The following is an 18,960-nucleotide window of genomic DNA, read 5'->3' as shown; positions in this document are numbered from 1 at the left end:
TATTGTGAAATGAATACATTAAATTGAATGCAAAGTATTGTTATTTTAATCAGTAGAGATCTGTATCAAAAGTTAATGAATACTAATTAGCTGAGCAGGAGTTTGTATCAAAAGTTAATTCTACTGTTTAATAATTCAGTTGATTTGTATTGGGGTTTACAGTTGTGTACATGTGATCTGAATACTGTGCTGGGATTGGTTTGCACCCTCATGAATTATTATTTTACAATCCGAGATTGTAGCTGCATTGACCTCACGAAGGCAGATGTCTGATAGAATGCGGCCGATCAGTTTTCGTGATATTGTATGCCATTAGTACGGCCACTGCTAGATTTTTGCGGAAAAAAGAACTTGGTCGCATTACGTGCTGTGCCTGATCCACGATCTTGCACTGAACACGAGCAATCCCTCGTGCTGATCCGTGGTTGCGGACTAAGCAGAGGCATTGTGGTCACCAGGCCCAATATGGTTGCCCACTATGCGGCGGGGTCTGTTCTGTTAATTTAGATCATAGCGACCTTTAGATCGGAGGACAAAAACGACTACGAGTACGAGTTTTCTGTTCTGAGCACGCGCACTTCGAAAAATGTCGGCCTCCAAACCTTATGCGCATGCTCAGTACGGAAAACTAGTCCTCGTTCTCCGCTCTAAAGGTCCCTAATACCGTGGACTGTTGGGCCAAGGCCAAGAACTTAGGACTGTTTTGCTTTGTTTTGTTGCAGTGTCTTTTCCGATGCTGAGAAAAGCGATTGTGGATCTAGGGAAAACCCGTCTCTCAACTACATCAGAATAAGTTCACGTCGGGGACAGGCCAATGATCAAACCTACGTAGGATTTTTACGTATCTCCGACAACGAGCCTGTTCCGTTGCCAATCCGCCTGTTTCACTGGGACACTTATAGCATGTATGGCAGTGAGCACGAACAGGAATTTCCAGTTTACTTGCTGGATGTTGTAGGTTTCGGTGTGAACCTGTTTGTGCAAATTGAAACTACAGCGCCCGCGCCGATAAGGAGACGGTCGAAGAAACGTTCCCAGAAAAAAGCCAGCGACAGAAGGTTATCCAAACAGGCCATGGTCACGGATGGGTAGGTTTAAGTTCAGTATGAAGGGATTGATTTTTACTTTATCTCTCTCTGTCTCTGTACTTTTTTGAGCTTCTACTTAGGATTCTCCCTCATCAAGATTATCTTCCCTTTTGTCACCGAACAGGTCATAACTTATCTCGAACACCTTAGGAAAAACGTTGTAGCCTCTTGATGTCACAAGGGCTGGTAAATCGGCGACATGACTGTTATATGAAGCGATTCCTCGTCGTGCAACCAAACCTCCCAGAGTAAAATTTCTTCTGACAAGTGTTCATGAATTGGTTACGTCAGTAAGAACAAAAGATCTGCTAAGACACTCCCAAATGCAAGTCCGGTGGTTTACATAGACTCTACGGCAAAAAGCGACCCAGCCAATTATGTGGCAGTGTTTCCGCGGAAACGACTCGCCAGAGTTTGCGTTTCTCACGGATAGCCCACTTGTTATTGCCAAAAAAAACGTTCGATTTCTTTCTAGAAAATACTTAAAAACACAACGAGGGTGCGAATATGTCTTGTCCAGAATAATGGTTTCTGGCATTTTTTGCGTCGTTTTAGCGTCAAGTTGACGTGAAAGCGTAAGTTTGATAATACATTGATTAGAGCCGTGAGTCTTACACAGTAGCCAAAGCTGTGAGTTAGTCCTGTCTTGAGGAAGAGTGCTTTTTACTATGTCCTGATGTACGTAACCGGACCTCTTTTCGTTCCTTCAGTGCATTTGAAGGCACCCTGGCACCTGGACTGGACTCTTCTATGGGATCAAGCTCATCGGAATTGGAAACCACGCTAGGAGAGGTAGGGAAAGAAAATTCAGTGTATAGACTAACTACAAGCGGATTGTAATCGAGTGTTGTTAGACTGTTGACGAACGCATCAGCACTGTGGCCAATCGATATAGGCGTAAACGGCGAAATGAACCAATCAAAATCGTAACAAATTACAGGCAGGTTTCTCAAATCGTGTGTGCAGAAGTTGTTGCTTTTGATTCGGTTTTTGATTAGTTGAAAAAGTTGCGCGGTGTTTTCGAGCCAATCTCCAAGCTTCGCAATCGTTATTAATATCTTCCTTACTTACTATTTTAGTTTTCAGCGCGTTTCTTTGAATTAAGAAATGAATTTCTCTTATTTGGTATTTCCATTTCATAGGCTCCCACGTGGCTTAAGAATGAATTAAAGGATGGCATTGCACTTAGCAACGGAGACCAAGAAGATACCCTCGATGATGATAGCGACAGCGAAGAAGCGGACAGTGAAACGGAAGAAACCGACAATGGTACGATACGTTAGTGTCGATTCTAGTTATGTACGCTCTAAGCAAGGGAGAACCGGGTTAAGCGTACCCGGAAGATTTTCATGGTGAAATTATTTCAGAGTCACGGTCGGCAACCGGAAGTGAACATTTCGCATACCAGGACAGTTGTCCTTAGAGGTTTTTAAACTAATCGTGTCTAATAGTGAAAAGACACTTAGCAATGTAAATGTGGTAGCGTTAAGACAAGTTGAAAAGGAAAACAGCTCACTTCCGGTTGCTGTCCATGGCTATAAAACTTCGCGTTCTTAAAGCTCCCCGAGATCCTGAGGCGTACGCTCAAACTGGTTTGACTGCAAATATTCTGTAATCAGACATGTACATTGTGCGTGGACAGAGATGATTTTAAGTGAACAGACAACAATCAGAGTGTAAAATTTCGACCGATGATATAAGTTTGAGCTAAAAAGACCTCAGAGAAAATGGTGTTAGTCGAAGATATTTTTTGATTTACCACCGGATTTAAAGAACACGAAATAAATAGCGGCCATGCAGGAAACAACGCTAAATAATGACCGTTTGCACATCCGTTATTTATTCAGACGTGCTATTTGTATGGGGCGTAAGTGCTGGTGATGTTGTGTTAATTACATATTTGTGCGTGAAGCGTGAAAGGTGCTAGTGAATACGTGTGACATTTTTGCGTAGTGTAAGACACAGACTTAGTATGGTGTTGTAGGCTCCCGGTTATGGGATCCTGAAATGAGGTCTTAAAATAACTGAGTGGAAGGCGATTTGTTCGTGACCACTTCTGTGAGTGGTTTCATTTTCGAGTCGTCTTAGTTTAGCATGATAAACTGCACCTGCACTACGGTTGAAGCCACGTTTAAGCGGTGCTCATTTCAGACTGTGCGAAAGCGAGGCTTTCTGGTCAACATTCGATGAGATATAGAGAAGAGTGAGAGATTTAGCGCGCGAAATGCAAAAAAATAATAATAACAATGAGTTCCTATCGAGAATTTACGTTTTTCTCAGAACAGTATGTTTGACCGGAAAGCCTCGATTTCGCGCCTTCTAAAACTAACACCGCTGAGACGTGGGCTCAACTGTCATAACAGCTATTACTCGAGTTTGGACAATAAATGGGCATTATAGGACAGGAAAACGAACTGTCGACTTGTGTAACGGCATCTTCACAGATCAAGCTATTTTTAGACGATTCCAAAATTTGATTTGGTCAGCACGAGTTTGTGTGTCCATTCTCAATCCCATAGGTGATAATTTCTCATGCAAGATTTGTGATTAGCTGGAGAGGTCTGGTTTCGTGGGAAAATCAATTTAAAATTAACTCGGTCTGTAAAAACGCCGTTCCACAAATACAATGAAGTTGTACGCTCCTAGTCATGGGTTTCTGCCCAAGTATAGTCTGGCCGGAGTAGAACCAGTGACGTCCTGCACCGTAGTCTGACCGATCGAATGAGCATCTCTCATCCTTTATTTATTTATTTTTTCATGTCAAAAGGCCACGATGGACTGAAATCAAAGTCGCGAAAGACCACGACGGAGAATGAATCAAACAATGACGGTAAAAGCGCAGCTGCCAAGCTGCAGGCTAAAGTAGAACGTTTTAAACAGAGCAGAAAATCACATTCGGAAACAAGAATAGTGGATGGCGTTGCTATTAACACTACAATAAGCAATGACGTGCCACTGAATGTTCAATCAAGTGCTGTGTCAATAAAGTCAGAGACAGATCTGGAAAAGATACAAAACAAGGTACGTGACTGAAAAACGAAAAACATACACATTGTCAACCTTAACTGATACATTGCGTTTGAAATTCATTTCTTTGTGCGTAAGTAATCAAAACCAGAGTTTTCCATTCGGCCTATCATAAAAGGCAAATGAACCAATCAGAATTACCGGTAAGTGCATGCAGATGGCGCAAGCGCGGAAAAACGCGTAGAGTGCTAGCGAGTTACGGTTGAGTTTTGTTCGATCTCTGATTGGGTGACGAGTGGTTCGAGAATTTTTGGCCAATCCGTAAGCACAGTAACGCAAAACCGAAGCACTCAGTAAACGAAAACCGCTCCTTCTCTGAAAGTCTTACTTGACTACTCTTTTTTGCAGAGTGGTGGATCAGAATCCTCCGGTGCTACTAAATCGAACAAGGGGTCTTTGGATATATCCAAAGTGTTCCCTCGCCCTGCCAGTAGCCCCGTGACTCTCAAACACAAGCGCTCCTGTTCTGATGGGCTCATCATTGACGAAAAGAAAAGGACTCCGTCAGACTCTGGAGTAGAGTTAACTCCAGTGGAGAAGTTTAATAGCTCAAGTGAAGGATCAGGGGGCACTACAGGTGCTTCACGAAAGACCTCTCTGGAGTAAGTGCCAGTAGATATATGACTGTCGATCGCTATGGTCCTTGTTACTGAGCGACCGACTGAAAAGAAGACAAACATCGGACGCGCTGTTTTTGTACTTTTCTCACGCGAAACTTTCACTCTACCATGAGATGCAGATTGAGGACAAAACTATGTCAACCAATATGAATTAATGAATCCTGAGCTGTCTTTGATCTCGCAAACAAACGACAGATGTGTCCTGCAATGCGCCTAACTAGATGCACGCGTATTTCAATTAGCGTCACGAAGTGTCCCCTTGTTCTTCTCCCCAACTTCAACATTCCTCGTGTCTCGAAATGCAGACAATAACCGTCCTAAAGTGTCCCTCAAATGCTGCTCCCCGAATAACGTAAGGGTAAACAGCTGCATTCACCCTAAGCTAAAGATAATGCTGCCCTTTAAGACCTTTACCTCACTATGCATTATGGATTATGCGTGCATCTCATAGGCCAGTTTCGTATGCTAACGGTTGGCTTGGACCGAGCATGAAATGGAGGCTAATGCGGGGGAATCTATCAGCCTTCATTTCATGCTAGATCCAGTCTAACCGTGAGAATCCAAAACTGGCCTATTAGGTGCATTTCCAGACATAAGTGAGAAATGACCGGCTGTTTTCGTGCCGTCATGATTTGTGTTGTACAGAGAATCTCTCAATTCCTCTTGCATTCGTAGCAAGTGGAAGCGACGGTCTCAATGGTAAGGAGAATAAAATCTTCATAGTAATGAAAAAGGAGACTCCCTCCAGAATCAGCGATATCATTCGAGAAAAAAATTGGCATGTTCCAAATTTACAAAACAGGAAAGGTTCTGAGTGAGTTATTTATTGTCGTCTAACGGCGTTTGGAAAGAATGTCAACATTGACGGTGTGGTGTTGAGCTTGTATTTTTTGACTTGCAGAGTCAGGAGCCCAAAGAAAAGTGTCGGGTAAGTCATGTGTTGGTTCCTCTGCTCCTAGAAAAAAAAATAGTGCCATAAAATGTGTCGGATGTTGGAATTATCCAAGGTGTCACCGACGTCGTTTGTTTTGCAACTGAGCTACCCGTGCATCTGAAGGGGCACCCTTTCGACGTCAACGTCTTCGCCTCCACTAAGAGGCTCAAAGCAACAATGGACGCCAATAAATTATTGTTTAATCTTTGTGTACTGATTAGCCTCGTTTGCCTGCTGACTAGCCTTGTGCAGCTAAATTCTTTCCAGTTTACACGTGCTAATGAGTCTAATAAGACTGATTAGCACAAAGATAAAAGAGTAATTTACTGACGTTCCATTTTTGCTTTCGGTCAATGGGATCATGCAATCATTTGATACTTGGGTCTTCGTTAAAAAAAAAAAGAGGGGATCGAGAAAGAACTCGGAATATTGTTGTGACACGTGTCTTTGTTATGTTTCAGAAGTGCTTCTCCACAGCCACTTCGTTCCCCGAGAGGTGACAAGCAGCTAAGTGTTAGCAAATCTGTGGACCGTCATCAGGATTATAGGTCAGTGGGGACAACACTGTTACTCTGAACTCAATCTTTTGAGGTTTTTTAATGTCAGAGCGCGTCCAAAAACCAACATTATAGCGCGCTTCAAGAAATGTTTTTCTTCAGACTGCTACTCACTCAAAACGAGAATGATCATCACAGTTGACAGAGGCTTAACTACAAATTCGTAACTGACCAAGGGCCCGTTTGTCGAAAGTCCCGAACCTTTACAGCCATTTTCGGGTGTTATAATTCCCTTTTAATCTCAAGAATGGAGGGGATTTAATTCGTCAAACTTCGCAGTCATTTTTCTTTTTGTTACCTTGAAAACATGTCAAAAGATCGGCTTTCCAAGACTTGCGGTTGGCAGTTTCACAAATGGCTTTTCGGGCCCGAAACATTTTCGGGGCTTTCGAGAAACAGGCCCCAATTCTCAGATAGTCGGATAGCTCTAACGGTGGGGTAGTGCAACACAGTCGCACGGTCATGGGTTGGAGTCCTGTGCAAGGCTTGATTTTTTGCACTGACTTTGCAAATGCTGAAGGTTCCGTTAATTTAGCCTGTTCCAGGAGGCTACCAGATGATCAGGAAAGCGAAAACTGCGCTCGAAAAACGCTTGGGAGCTGAGATCAAGGCAACGCCCTAGCCTTGCCTTGCCCTATCTGGGAGCCCGCAACAGACTACCCTTAACTGCAACGATTATTCTCACTTAGAGTCATTACTACCGCAGTTCAAAATGTACTTCACAATTATCATCTGAATTGAATAAGAAAATTAACGAAAGAAAAGTGATTTTTTGGCTTGAGGAATAAAGATGCAGCCAAGTAGAGCAAATTCGAGCAATATTGATTGAATTCTAAGCTCGCTGATTACTTAGCCTAGGCAATGCAATACGGTTGACGCAGGCGTCTTTAACGAGACCGTTGATCATGGAAACAAAATGTCCTTTCACAGGAGACCTGTAGGGCGCGCAAGGCACAATCAGACTCCATTCAGGAGGGCAGGGTAAGTAAATCTCAAGTGCAGTAAGAGCATGTTTTTATCTAATTTACGTCGGCTCATCAACCTCCACTTTCCTCAATCTCGTTACCAGGTCTTTTTCTGTCTTCCCCTCCAGAGAGATCCTTGAAACGAGTTTCTTCTTTTCCTTCCTCGCAAAGTAACCTGAAAAGCTGCCGCTTGCGAGTGAGAACAGAAGCCACGAGGCCGGGGATTGGGGTGTAGGAGAAGCGCTTTCCAGTCCATCTTCCTTCGCGGCTTCACCGCTCTCCAGACAATACTATTGGCTTTGTTTTCAAAACCTTTTTCAAGCGCTTTTCCGCGCTCTCAGGTTCGGATCACATTTCAACTTTCGGGAAAAACGTCCATTTGGTCGTGGGAACCTGTACCACGAATGGTCCACATGAAGGGACCAGGGTAGTTTGGGAAGACGTGTCCCACGAAATTAAAACACCGTGATATCGTGTGACTGGCCGCTGCAAAAGGATTTTTTGATGAAAATTTGTAGTTTACACTCGGGAACGTGGTCCCCGAACTCGCAAGACACGATTGAGAACAACTTTGAATTCCAATTTAAGGGATCATGTAAACATAAATCTGATTTGTCTCAGTCGACTTTTTGTTTGATGTGGATGTTGATTTTAATATCATGAAGTAAAAACTTGTTTGAAATTATTCCATGGAGTTGAAGTTTGATTGACGTAACGATGCAAGTGCTTCCGGTCTTCACCGTCTTGTTTTTGGGACGGTCTTCTCAAACGCATTAAGGAAAATTCGGTGTACATATAACACTCTGCCAAAAGAAGTTGCTGCACTCACACACTCGCTCACTCACATTTCCTGTCAATTTATTTCTCTGGCGATTAACCTCCAACGAAACGCAAAGAAGATGTGTGCGGCATTTTCTAAACGTTTGTCTGCGGGCGGGTTTACACAATGTTAACAGCTATTTGTTAATTGTATTTAATATCTTTTGTTATGGCTTTTTTTCGCTGAAGCAGATTTTCTTAGCTAATGCGCTACTCTTTCAAAAGCAATTTGCAAAGAGTGTTTAGCAACTTTGTTATGGCTGTCGCGAAGCAACCAGCGATTTTAACATTTATGCCGCCATTTATGTTGATGAAAGTTTCATTAAATTCGAGTTTGGCTTGAAGAAATTCTGATTTAAATTTTTCTGCTGCGAAGGACAAAGCCACTGACTTAAATTGTGTTTATATCAATTTCAATCAGAAGCAAATTGTATTTTATCACATCGATACTTCCGAACATCAATTTTTAGTTTCTAGATGTTTCTGTTTCAAGCAAATCGGGGTAAAAATTGGAGAACGCAAAGATTGTACAGAACCCGCTTAAATTTATTCACCGGGGAAATACGTAAGTTTCAATGAAAAAGAGATGAAGTTCTTTTTGCCGATCTTTCGATTAATTATCTCTTTTTGTGTGCTAAAGGCGAGGAATTCGTAGATGCTGTTCCATAAGAATTTGTCTGTGCGTTGGTCGTACACTCAAACTTTGTTTCATTTCTCTTCATGTAATTTTGATCTTTAGGGCAACTGGAAAAATGGCGTCGAACGACTCTCGCTCAGGAAACACTCGCCGCGACCAGGTGTGCATATTAATATATTATCAGTTTTCTTTGTTGAATGTTTTACTCTGGCCTATTGTTTTCCAGTATTCTGTAGTTTAGCTAGCGGTTCTAATACGAGCAGGATCAGGAATCCAGTGTGTAATTCTGACCTGCGTTTTTGCAACTTAAGTCGACGATATTTTACGAACAAAGCAAGCCGTCGTGAGTGCTCTTCGGAGTTGTCGACTAACAAACTGCAAATGCTACTTTATAAGCATAAATTTACGAAACATCTTATTCGGGTCTCTTTTCGCGTCCAAAACGTCTTAAAGGAGTTTCGCTTGTTCCTTTTCTTCGTCTTGTCCTGTTTTTATATCAGGAGGTTGGCAGTCTTCCTTACAGCATCAAGGAATTAAGACATTTTGTGAATGTCTCTTCCGATAGCAGTCGCATTTTATTGCAAACAATCGTCAAATGCGTCCGCTTACTGCGTTTTTCCGTTGTCGAATACGCGAACGAATGCTACTCTCCGGGTGGCTTCCCGGCTGGGTTGACTGATTGGTAGGATATATTGCAAAGGAGAACTGCTCCAAGCCGCAGTTAACGTTAATTATTGTGCCTTTTTTTTTCATTCAATTAGGCGTTAGAAGAGTTGCGACGTGTATCAGCGGAAAAACAAGCCAATTTACAAGACGAAATTGAAAGACTTAAACGGGAAAAGGAAGAGGTAAACCGGTAATAGAGAAATTTCAAAATACTTTTACGGCAAACGGCAGACTGAAATGTGCGTTCTACCAAAAATCAATTAAAATGAGTGAATTTCAGTTCATTTCCTATTTGCGATCGCGGCGTTCTTTCCTTTAGAGAAGGCGCGAATAGTCTGTTCGTCTTGCTTGTTAGCAAATTGTCTCGAGCAAGCTGCTTTCAAGAGAAAGAAATAAATTTTAGCAAACTGATTTTCATGTTTTGCCATTTGCTGTTTGATAATCCTTAGCCCCAAACATAAAACTTAATCTCTCCTAAAATTGAGATCCCTCGAGTCCTTCACGGGAACAAAAGAGCCCACAAAGTTACCTGCTCCCAGCTTCACAGCTCAGTTGGTAGAACATTGCACCGGAATCCCACAGGTCAATGGTTCGAATCTCCTGTTGAAGCCACTTGGATTTTTTAGGTGTCTATGCGAGACATGTGCTTTTATTGTCCAGATAAATGCGAGGATCACTTCTCTCTTTCCCTTGGTTATTTTTTTAGAGCCTAGAGCTTGGTTTTCCCTCGTTGCGTAAATACAACGAAGCTTACTGCGTCTGACACGTTCTAGTTTCTACCGCCATATTGGCCGAGTCGATTACGGAGCCTTGTAACTAGTAAACATCGTGGTCTCTAGCTTGTGCATGTACTCCTGTCTGCTTTCGTTTTCACTTGGTGTAAACTACATTTTGCTCGCGCTTGCTTTTAGGGTCACTGGTGCAAATCAGCGTAATTCAGCCTTTTAAAACCAAAAGGGTGACGTAAGGCCAGTTTTATTATTTGCTCAAGTGTCCTCAGAAATGAGTTTAAACGTGGCTAACTCTTCCGGCCTAAGCAAAGATAATCTCAGTATGGTTAGCCCTATATTAGTTTAACCCTCTCGTAAATAAATAAATAAATAAATAAAACAAATACACAAACATATTTATACAGGATGACCACTTCATTTTTAAAAAACTGCTATCAATATGGGTCTTGCGAGGTTAGAATACTACGTAGGATACTCGGGCGATTGGTTTATTTGTAAATGATTTAACTATCCCTCCGTAACTCCTGGTTTCAATTGGGTGATTGAGGCTTCAACGAAATTTCGCTTCAGGGTGGCTGAAAATCAAAGCAGTTTTCTAGACTTTGTTGCAAAGAAATTGTGGTGCTGCGTTCGTCGGTTGGAGTGTAAAACACGAATATCTGGTTTTAACTTACTTGTCGATAAAGGTCAATTACCACCTGAAAAAGATGAAATGGCTGAGGTCTCGAGCGTTTGCCCGTCGTCAACGCCTGGTCAATTTGCTCTGACGAAGGGCTAACGCTCAAAACGTCAGCCATTTCATCTTTTCACAGCAACCTTATAGTCTTCCGTTGTATTGTGGAAAACTCTCAACGGTCAGTTTTTCATTGTCTTGTTCTTCAGTTTGAACGACGAGTGCAGCGACACAAAGAGGAGCTGGAACTGGCCGAGAAAAGCCGGGACGAGCAACAGAGAGAGGCTAAGGTTGGTGGATGGCGTTTTCTCCGCTCTACTTCCTGGTACCTACCCTATTGACATTGCGACTTCCGGTTCAGCCAGAACTGTATTTTTTATATTTTCAGAACCCCCTGGGGGTTTTTTTTTTTCATGTGCGCTCGCTCGATCACGGTCTCCCTCTACGTGTGAAAAGTGTACTTGTGACATCCATAGATTGTTCATATCAGTTTTTTACCTTGAAATTTGTAATCTGACTGTTGCAGGAAAAAGAAGAAAAATTGTCCAACGAAGTGCTGAATTTAAAAATAGAATTGTCGAAGGTAAGAATTTGACTTGGTGTGATGAAATTACTAACTCATATCTCCCTCTTTTGAAATCACTGTCTGGCTTCCTGTCACAGCGACTTGCATTGGAAGCAGTACATACGGAGTCCCCAACAGTCCGTGCGATTTCAGTTGTCAATTGCATTTCACTTCGTTGTTTTCCAGAGTACGGAAAAGAACTGTATTAATTTTTTAACAACATTCATGGAAAATGTCTCCAATCTGACTACCTGAGAGAAATTCAATTTTTTCGTAAATAACACGATGGAGAAAAGAGTGCATTCAGCATAAACCAAGCATACTGATTGGTCAATTCTCAATCATAAAAAAAATCATAGATAGCCAATCAAATGCGAACCTTGGATGGCGCAAAATTTGAAGGTGTGATCCTCGTGCCTTGCTTATTTCGGAATTTTTGAATGTTAGTGTTATTTATAAGTAAGCACATGATTTTTCTCGAGCAATTTGGAATGAATAAGTACTCGTGGTTGCTCTCGAAATCGTGTGATTACTTATACAAAACGCAAATGCAGAGCGCGCAAGAGGTTTTGTGATATTTGATTTTTGTTCACGTTGCCATAGTGTTTGCATAACTTATTCGGTTTTCCGTCACACCGTTTTGTTAGTGGTCTATTTCATACCTTAATTGGATAATCTGATTAGATTTGTTTTGTTCTGTGGGTGCAGGGATAGCGCAGTGGTGAGAGCACTTGCCTCCCACCAATGTGACCCGGGTTCGATTCCCAGACTCGGCGTCATATGTGGGTTGAGTTTGTTGGTTCTCTACCGAGAGGTACCGGAAACTCCGGTTTTCCCCTCTCCTCAAAAACCAACACTTGATTTGATTTGAGTTTACAGTGTCCCCAATTAGTGCTCCAGCGCTTGAAGATTAGACACTTAAAAGTTCCATTCCTTTCCTTTTCTTTCCAGCAATCTGACAAGCTTCAAGGCAATTTAAGTGTGGTGATATCACTCCAGGAACAATTGGCTCGAATGCAACAGGTTAGTGCACTGGGGTTTTTTGTCCTAGTTTGGCGACTTGACACCATTTTCCGCATTCAGTGAAGGCGGGTCTTCAGATGGAGTCATTGAACCCCAGCTAAGCGAGCAAACATTTTTGCATTACATCGTGTTGGAAGATCATCTTGGAATATTTAACTGCCTGTCTCGACTTTGGAGTTAAATTGTTTTCCGTCAGTATTTTTATCCTATATTTTGTGGTTAATCAAACTTTGTTTTCCCAAACGTTGTGTTTATCACTCCCGGTTGTTACATCTCTTCATTCATTTTAACCGTCTCCTCCTGACGATTGCGAGAATGCCATGCAATCTGTGGACATTTTTGGCCCAAGCAGAATGTGGGACATCGGTCACTCTGAGGCGAGGTTTAATATATAAGGCCTTGTTCCCACTAAGTGGGTGACCATCCGAGCTTATATTCCCGACTCTCGGAATCTCTCGAAGGACACCCGAGCCATGATCGATTGATGCATCTCTTGTTCAAACATGATGTTTAACGATACCGCCTGGTCTTTTGACCTGGGCGTTAGTTCGAAAAAGACAAAGGAAATCTCCAGTTCGTGTCAGTTGTTAAGTTGTTAGCGTTTCAGTTTACTGGTTTGTTGTGTCCTGTCTGAACCCCCATAAGCTTCTCTTCAGCAGCAGCGGTCTTCGGTCGGCTAATTGGCTTATACTTATATTTTCATTGTGTCCTCAGGAACAGCTAAGGCAGCAAGCTAAGGAAAAGGTGAGCGTAAATATAGTGGTCTGGTATCAAAAGAAGCTTAAGTGATTAAATTCCTTTCCCATATTTACCGAAAATATGGATTATGTGACTTTTCACTTCGCTCGTATTGGATCCATCGAGAGTTCGCGGTTTTCGTTTTCAACGTTAGATTTTGCTTACACTACCAATGTGGTGGTGCATACAATAGTGTAGATACAGGGGCCTGTAGGTCAGCAAAGACCTCATACGCCGGTTTATTGTAGGAACACTGATAAAGTAACTATTGCTCACCATTCATACAAACATATGTCTCCAGGGACAAACCAATTCACACTAAATTAATACGACACCGCCGGATGCGAAAATCTCCAAAAAAGAGGACGTATACCCCCACCAACTGCGGTGCCGCTAACTTTGGTGTCTGAGTTACGATAACGAATCACGGAAATTAACAATACACACTTAAATCAAACTTAACTTGGGAGCAGAATTGTTGCTGACCTAGGATGCTTTTCGAATCTTAACGCATATCTGACAGTTATACCCATAATCTCTCTCTCTCACGTTACCACTCCTTCTGTCCGTGCCGGCAAAAAAAACTATTTCTGTCTGTTACGGTTCGCTTCGTTGTCAGAAAGACTAAAATATACTGTAGGAACGGTCAGCGTAACGTTTAGACTGAAGAACAAGGGAAAATACACACTGAGGGTAAAAAAACCCCAAACTCTTTCCTGATGCTAAGCTTAAGGTTAGCATTAGTAAAGGGTTTGGGCTGTTTCCGCAGTCTGCATTTTCAAGGTTCTTTGTCTGTATTTTACCCCTGGAGTACAGTCTATTTATTCTACACTGACCGCAGTTGGAATGGGTCAGGCTCCAGAGCTCGCTCTACCGCATATGAGGTTGTTCTTCTCGGCCGGCTTGCTACGACAGGAAAATGAGGCAATGGCCTTAGGCGTATATAGTTTTGTAAAGCAACTGAAGGCAAAAATTGTTTTATGAGATGACTAAGGCAGTAGTAGTAATATAAATCTAATTCCTTTTTCCATTTGCTTTTCAGCGACAGAATTCTGCGCGGCAGACGAAAACCGCTGCCAAAAGCTCTGTGTGCAATGTGATGTGAAGGTTTACCGAGCGAGTTCACCAGCGGGCGGTCCATAAACGGCGCGCGGTGACTTTGGGGCCGGCGAAGGCGGTGAGCGCCTAGATTGCGTTCTCCCGATGTTGTATCGTGCGCCGTTGACGGATCAAAAGGAGGAAAAAACAGTTGCCACAGTCAAGGATCTGTTGAGAGGGATTGTTTCAACGTAGTACGGTTGAAAACTGGATGCCAACCTCGTTAGGTCGAAACCTCTTGACCAGCCAGGTGTTTCCAAGCCTAGCTGGAAATGCAAGAGCTACTCTCGAATGAAAAATGATCTTGGGTGATACTGTTTTAGTCGCCGCTAAGTGACCGCTTAATTGTTTTGGTTGATGGGCTTGACGGATGAAAAAGCGTTAAAGAAAAAAAAAAAAAAAAAGGATTTGAAATTTCCTCTTTTTACTTAAACAAGATCTTTCATCTTAACTCCTATCATTCCCATGCCAACAGCAAATGCATACTTCTTTCTGAACAAGGGTTAATATTTTTTTCCATTCGTGATTAACTCCCTCTCAAAGTTAAAGGGTTGGTTCCCTAGCAAAAAAGAGCACTGACGGCAGATTTTGAAAGAATCATCAGCTTTATGCGTTATATTCAGTGCAGCGGTTGCCAGCGAACGTACAGAAGATATCTTTGTCGCGCGCTCTTTGTCACGCGAGGGAGAAGTGGGAAAACTTGCCCAAAGGCATCACGCAATACCAAAAACAGCTCGTGCGGTGGCAACGTTTAAGATGTTTTGTAGGACTTGGTTTGGCTTAGTTTTTTCCGCTTGAAGCAACCGCTCCGTGTTTCTTTTAATAAAAATTAAATTATTAATTATCCTTACAAAGATTGCGAAAAATAGAAGCCAAAAAAGATGGGAAAATTTCTCAAAAATTGGGAAGTCAGAGAGAATTTATTACTTATCCAAGTTATCGGTTTTCCGAAAAACCCTACCGGGAGTTTAAATTTTGAATTTGAGAAATTGTTTATATTCTTCAAAATGACTAGTTTAAAATTACAGATCGCTTATACACTGAGTAAAACAATGATTGTTGCACTGTAAAAGTCAGTTTTCGTGGAGCGCGGAGTTTACTCTCATTGAAATGCGGTATTGTGCCTTTTTTTGTTTGTACTGCAGAACAGTAGCAATAGTGAGAGTACGTCAGCTCTTGAAACTTTTTAGATTTAAAGTGTATTGTCAATAGGTTTTTCTATTTCCTTTTTCCCATCTGGCGACACTTCGAAGTTGCATTTGTAATCTTCCTCTCGCCTCTTTTGTACTAGAAACGTTTTTGTAAACAGTATAAAAATGTGAAATAGACCTAACCGACTTAAATTTGGTGATATCTGTTTGCTGAACGTATTTTTGTATGCAGTAGTTGACAACGCATTAAATGGAAAGTGTTCAACGTCAATGCTATGTTTTGCTTTGAAGAAGCGAGCACAATTTCCCCTTGAGTTATCTCAGATGTTTTGAGGCATCCTACAGGTTTTTTCTGGTCATGTCTCCTTATATATTATTTCATTCTGCTGCTCGTATTTCTAACATGAAACACTCCCTTCATTGTTGACGACAGTGACTGCTTTCTGGGTTTCCTCGAGTGAACTTCTTCACGGTGCCGAACAAGTGACAGAGTATTAAAATGGGAAATTTGAACGCTCGGTTTGTTGAACAGTGAAGTGAGGTCGCAACTCTACTTGGACCCATTTACCCAAGCACTCGGTAAACCTGTAGGCCCCACAATATAACTCAACCTTGTTCCTAGGACTTCTCTCTTTGGAGAGGTCATGGGAATTAGGCAGGCTTGGACCGATGTGGTTTTTACGTGAGTTTCCCCAACTATTGTTTTGGCCTGTTGTTTAAACTCTCAAATGCCCACTCGAAAGTCTGAGAGTGATATTTCTGAAAGCCCCGTAACTTTTTTGGCCCCTATTTTCATTGTCCATATTTTTATCACAATTTAAAGTCTCCAACCGAACCCAAGTGCTCTTAGTGGGGAGGTCACAAATTAGAGCGGAACAAATCAAATGCTGATTTACATAAGAGGAAAAAGCCGGAGTTCCCGGAGAAAGGCACCTGCTCCACCCCTGCTTTGGTTTAGCACTGCTATGCTTGGTGATTGGCTGAAAAATCTCGCACTCCGTGAGGCAAAGTCAATCGTGTCTCACTCCCGCGATTCGGGACGGGTTCTTCCAACCCTTGTGTCTATTTGGACTATAGCTGGGGAATTTACGGCGACGTTGACGAAATAGCTATTTAATATCGATTGTACATCACGATTATTCCATCTTGTTCACGTCGTCGCACAATGTGGGTGAAGTATTCCAAAAATAGATTGAGTACGAGCGGTTTCGGAGTAAAAATAGAAAACGACAGGTTCACATGATTTCTAAACTCAAGTTGTCGTCAAAACCTCACATTTGGTCATTTCAAGTCGTTGTTATGAAGATTAACGCAAAACTATGCGCTGAAATGCGTACTGCACATGCAGCACGATTATTTTTCCTTTTTTCAACCAATGATTTTATTAAAAGTTAAAAAGTTTTACAAACTCGTGGCGTTGCTGTTGCCAGCGTGGGCGTCGTCATTTCTATAAACAGCGCCACACGCTAGAAGCTTGCATACACCTTATTCCAAAATGGCCGCCATTTTAGTGTTCTCATTGGCCCTTTTGTCCTCGCTTTCATTCAAACGTAAAATTCAAAAAAAAGATTTAACCTTGAACGAGGCTAAAAGGGCCAATTTGCAATCAAGCAAAAAAATACTAAAATGATGGAGGGTGTAAACCGTGCAGATGGCAGGTTAGATTTGCAGCTCACTGTGTCACCTTAGCTGAAACAACTCCAAACTTTACGAATGCTAACATTAGGCCTAAAAAATAATATTTAAGCCTAAGGTTAGCATTTTTGTAACCGTTCGGGTTGTTTCAGTAAAAGTAAAACATTGACCTGCAACCCTAACCTTCACTTTTCAGGTCTTTTCGCCCTCCACTAAAATGGCGGCCATTTTGGAATAAGGCGTATTACCATCGCAGAAAGAAAAGGTTCTTCTTTTTCTCTTATAGACTGGCTTGTGCAACGGCCGAAACGAAAATCTTTTTTTAATACCTAAAGGAGTATTTTTGTTTCTTCTACAACATACCGTATGGAACGAAAATAGTCCTCCAGCAAATTTAAAAAATGAGATTCATCTACATCCACATCTACATGTTCCAGCACTCGGCAAAGTCCCTTGTTGACTTGTGCCTGTTTCTGCTTAGGTGGCCTCATACACCACAAGTCTTTTTAGAGACATCACCGCCAGGCCGGCCTCTTCTGCTGGAGAGAACAGGACAGCCGCAACACCGGGACTTTATCCCCTACTCTTCTCGAATAGTGCTTGGGTTCTTTAACGTCCCACAGGGAACTTATGAACATAGAAGACATCTGTGAGACGGGGCCTACGGTTTATAGTCCTTATCCGCGAAGACTGGAAAGTCTAACCATTTGCAGATGAAATTACAAAGGCAGCACTTTCTCCTCAGTTATTTAAGATCCTGAGTGTTGATCCGGCTGGGGTTTGAGATTGTGGCTCATTGGTTTGCAAATGTGGATTACCCATTTTCTACGCTTCATCTCCCAACAGATACAAATAAAATAATTCGTGGCTTTTGCAATGACCCTCGATGGCCGAAATTAACTTTTTTCGGAGCAATATATTGACGGGGTGACCCTATGTGATGGAATGGAATGGTAGAACGGTGGAATTGAGGAATACACGGAATATTCTAAAATACGGAATATATGGAATATTTTAAAACACGGAAAAAATCGATTATTTTGAAACAAGGAATATACGGAATATTCTAAAACGCGGGATGAGAGAAAAGTCTTTCAAAAAAGGATATAAGTATTGCATTTTTTACCCGTGAGTAGTCTGGGTGGGATAACATAACTTCGGATGATAATTTTACATTTCCTCGCGACAAAAGATATAAAGATGTGGCGATATGTTTCCCCGCTTCTGTTTTTGTGCCTCTCGGACTGTGCCGAAACATCGCAGGCGCACTTTCCTACACTCATAGAAGGAAAAATGGAGAAATACGTTAGTAAGTGTCTCAATTGCCTTAGAAAACATAATGTACGACATGTTATCGTTTCTTTTTCAGGCTGATTTGCTAAGTCAATGCCTTTTTGAAGGTCTTTGTTACAAAATCTGCTTAATTCATGCACAATTTCCCTAGGAATAAAAAGCAAACAGCGGTTACAAACCGCTGTTTGCGTTTTATTCCTATTGAAACTAAAATGGCCCAAGTCAAAGAATTTTTATGAGACGATTTCCCTAGCAGATGTTGTTATGATCGGTCACAGGCGTACCACTTTCGTCGTTGTTGTTATCGATCTGATAAATACATTGTCAAAGGATAAATACATTACGGTGGATGCGATTTGCTCGGCAATAAAGTTTGAAAGTAAATAATTCAATGAAAGCTCAAACAAAGTGTCAAGCGAGTCCTACGTTATTTTTTTTGGTCGTTCCGAGCTGTTTTAGGCGTCATTTTGGGAGGTCTTTTCTCGACCACCAGTTAGAGAGTCAAGAAAATTGACAAGGCAGGCAACACCGAACCGCCGACCAGTGACCTCAAATTTGGCGAAGGTATGAGGACATCCCGTGAGGACATGTCGCGAGGAAATCTAAAATTAGTAAAGTAAAGTTATATTATGCAATATTTTATTTTATATCCTTTTTTAAAAGACTTTCCTCTCATCCTGCGTTTTAGAATATTCCATACATTCCGTATTTTAGAATATTCCGTGCATTCCTCAATTCCA

The 18,960-nt window shown here is 41.8% G+C and overlaps 1 protein-coding gene across 2 annotated transcripts in view; it reads left to right on the top strand.

The window, feature by feature from the left end:
* The window catches only part of LOC138042491 (uncharacterized), a 54,968-nt gene extending 39,405 nt beyond the window's left edge, over positions 1-15,563 (top strand). The window contains exons 21-35 of one of the 2 annotated variants that reach the window (XM_068888396.1): positions 723-1,088; positions 1,799-1,880; positions 2,231-2,357; positions 3,856-4,109; positions 4,464-4,717; positions 5,637-5,663; positions 6,131-6,217; positions 7,157-7,207; positions 8,750-8,807; positions 9,409-9,495; positions 10,927-11,007; positions 11,244-11,300; positions 12,234-12,305; positions 13,020-13,049; positions 14,086-15,563. In XM_068888396.1, coding sequence (XP_068744497.1) covers positions 723-1,088; positions 1,799-1,880; positions 2,231-2,357; positions 3,856-4,109; positions 4,464-4,717; positions 5,637-5,663; positions 6,131-6,217; positions 7,157-7,207; positions 8,750-8,807; positions 9,409-9,495; positions 10,927-11,007; positions 11,244-11,300; positions 12,234-12,305; positions 13,020-13,049; positions 14,086-14,148 — 1,696 coding nt within the window. In that variant the 3' untranslated portion in view covers positions 14,149-15,563. The remainder of the gene's footprint in view (positions 1-722; positions 1,089-1,798; positions 1,881-2,230; positions 2,358-3,855; positions 4,110-4,463; positions 4,718-5,636; positions 5,664-6,130; positions 6,218-7,156; positions 7,208-8,749; positions 8,808-9,408; positions 9,496-10,926; positions 11,008-11,243; positions 11,301-12,233; positions 12,306-13,019; positions 13,050-14,085) is intronic. The other variant, XM_068888398.1, reaches the window with a different exon arrangement.
* The last annotated feature ends 3,397 nt before the right edge of the window (positions 15,564-18,960 follow it).

Source organism: Montipora capricornis, chromosome 3 (genome assembly GCF_036669925.1).
Source record: "Montipora capricornis isolate CH-2021 chromosome 3, ASM3666992v2, whole genome shotgun sequence".
Classification (NCBI taxonomy): Eukaryota; Metazoa; Cnidaria; class Anthozoa; order Scleractinia; family Acroporidae; genus Montipora; species Montipora capricornis.
Note: the sequence above shows the minus strand (reverse complement) of the source record. Positions and strands in the feature narration are given on the sequence as shown.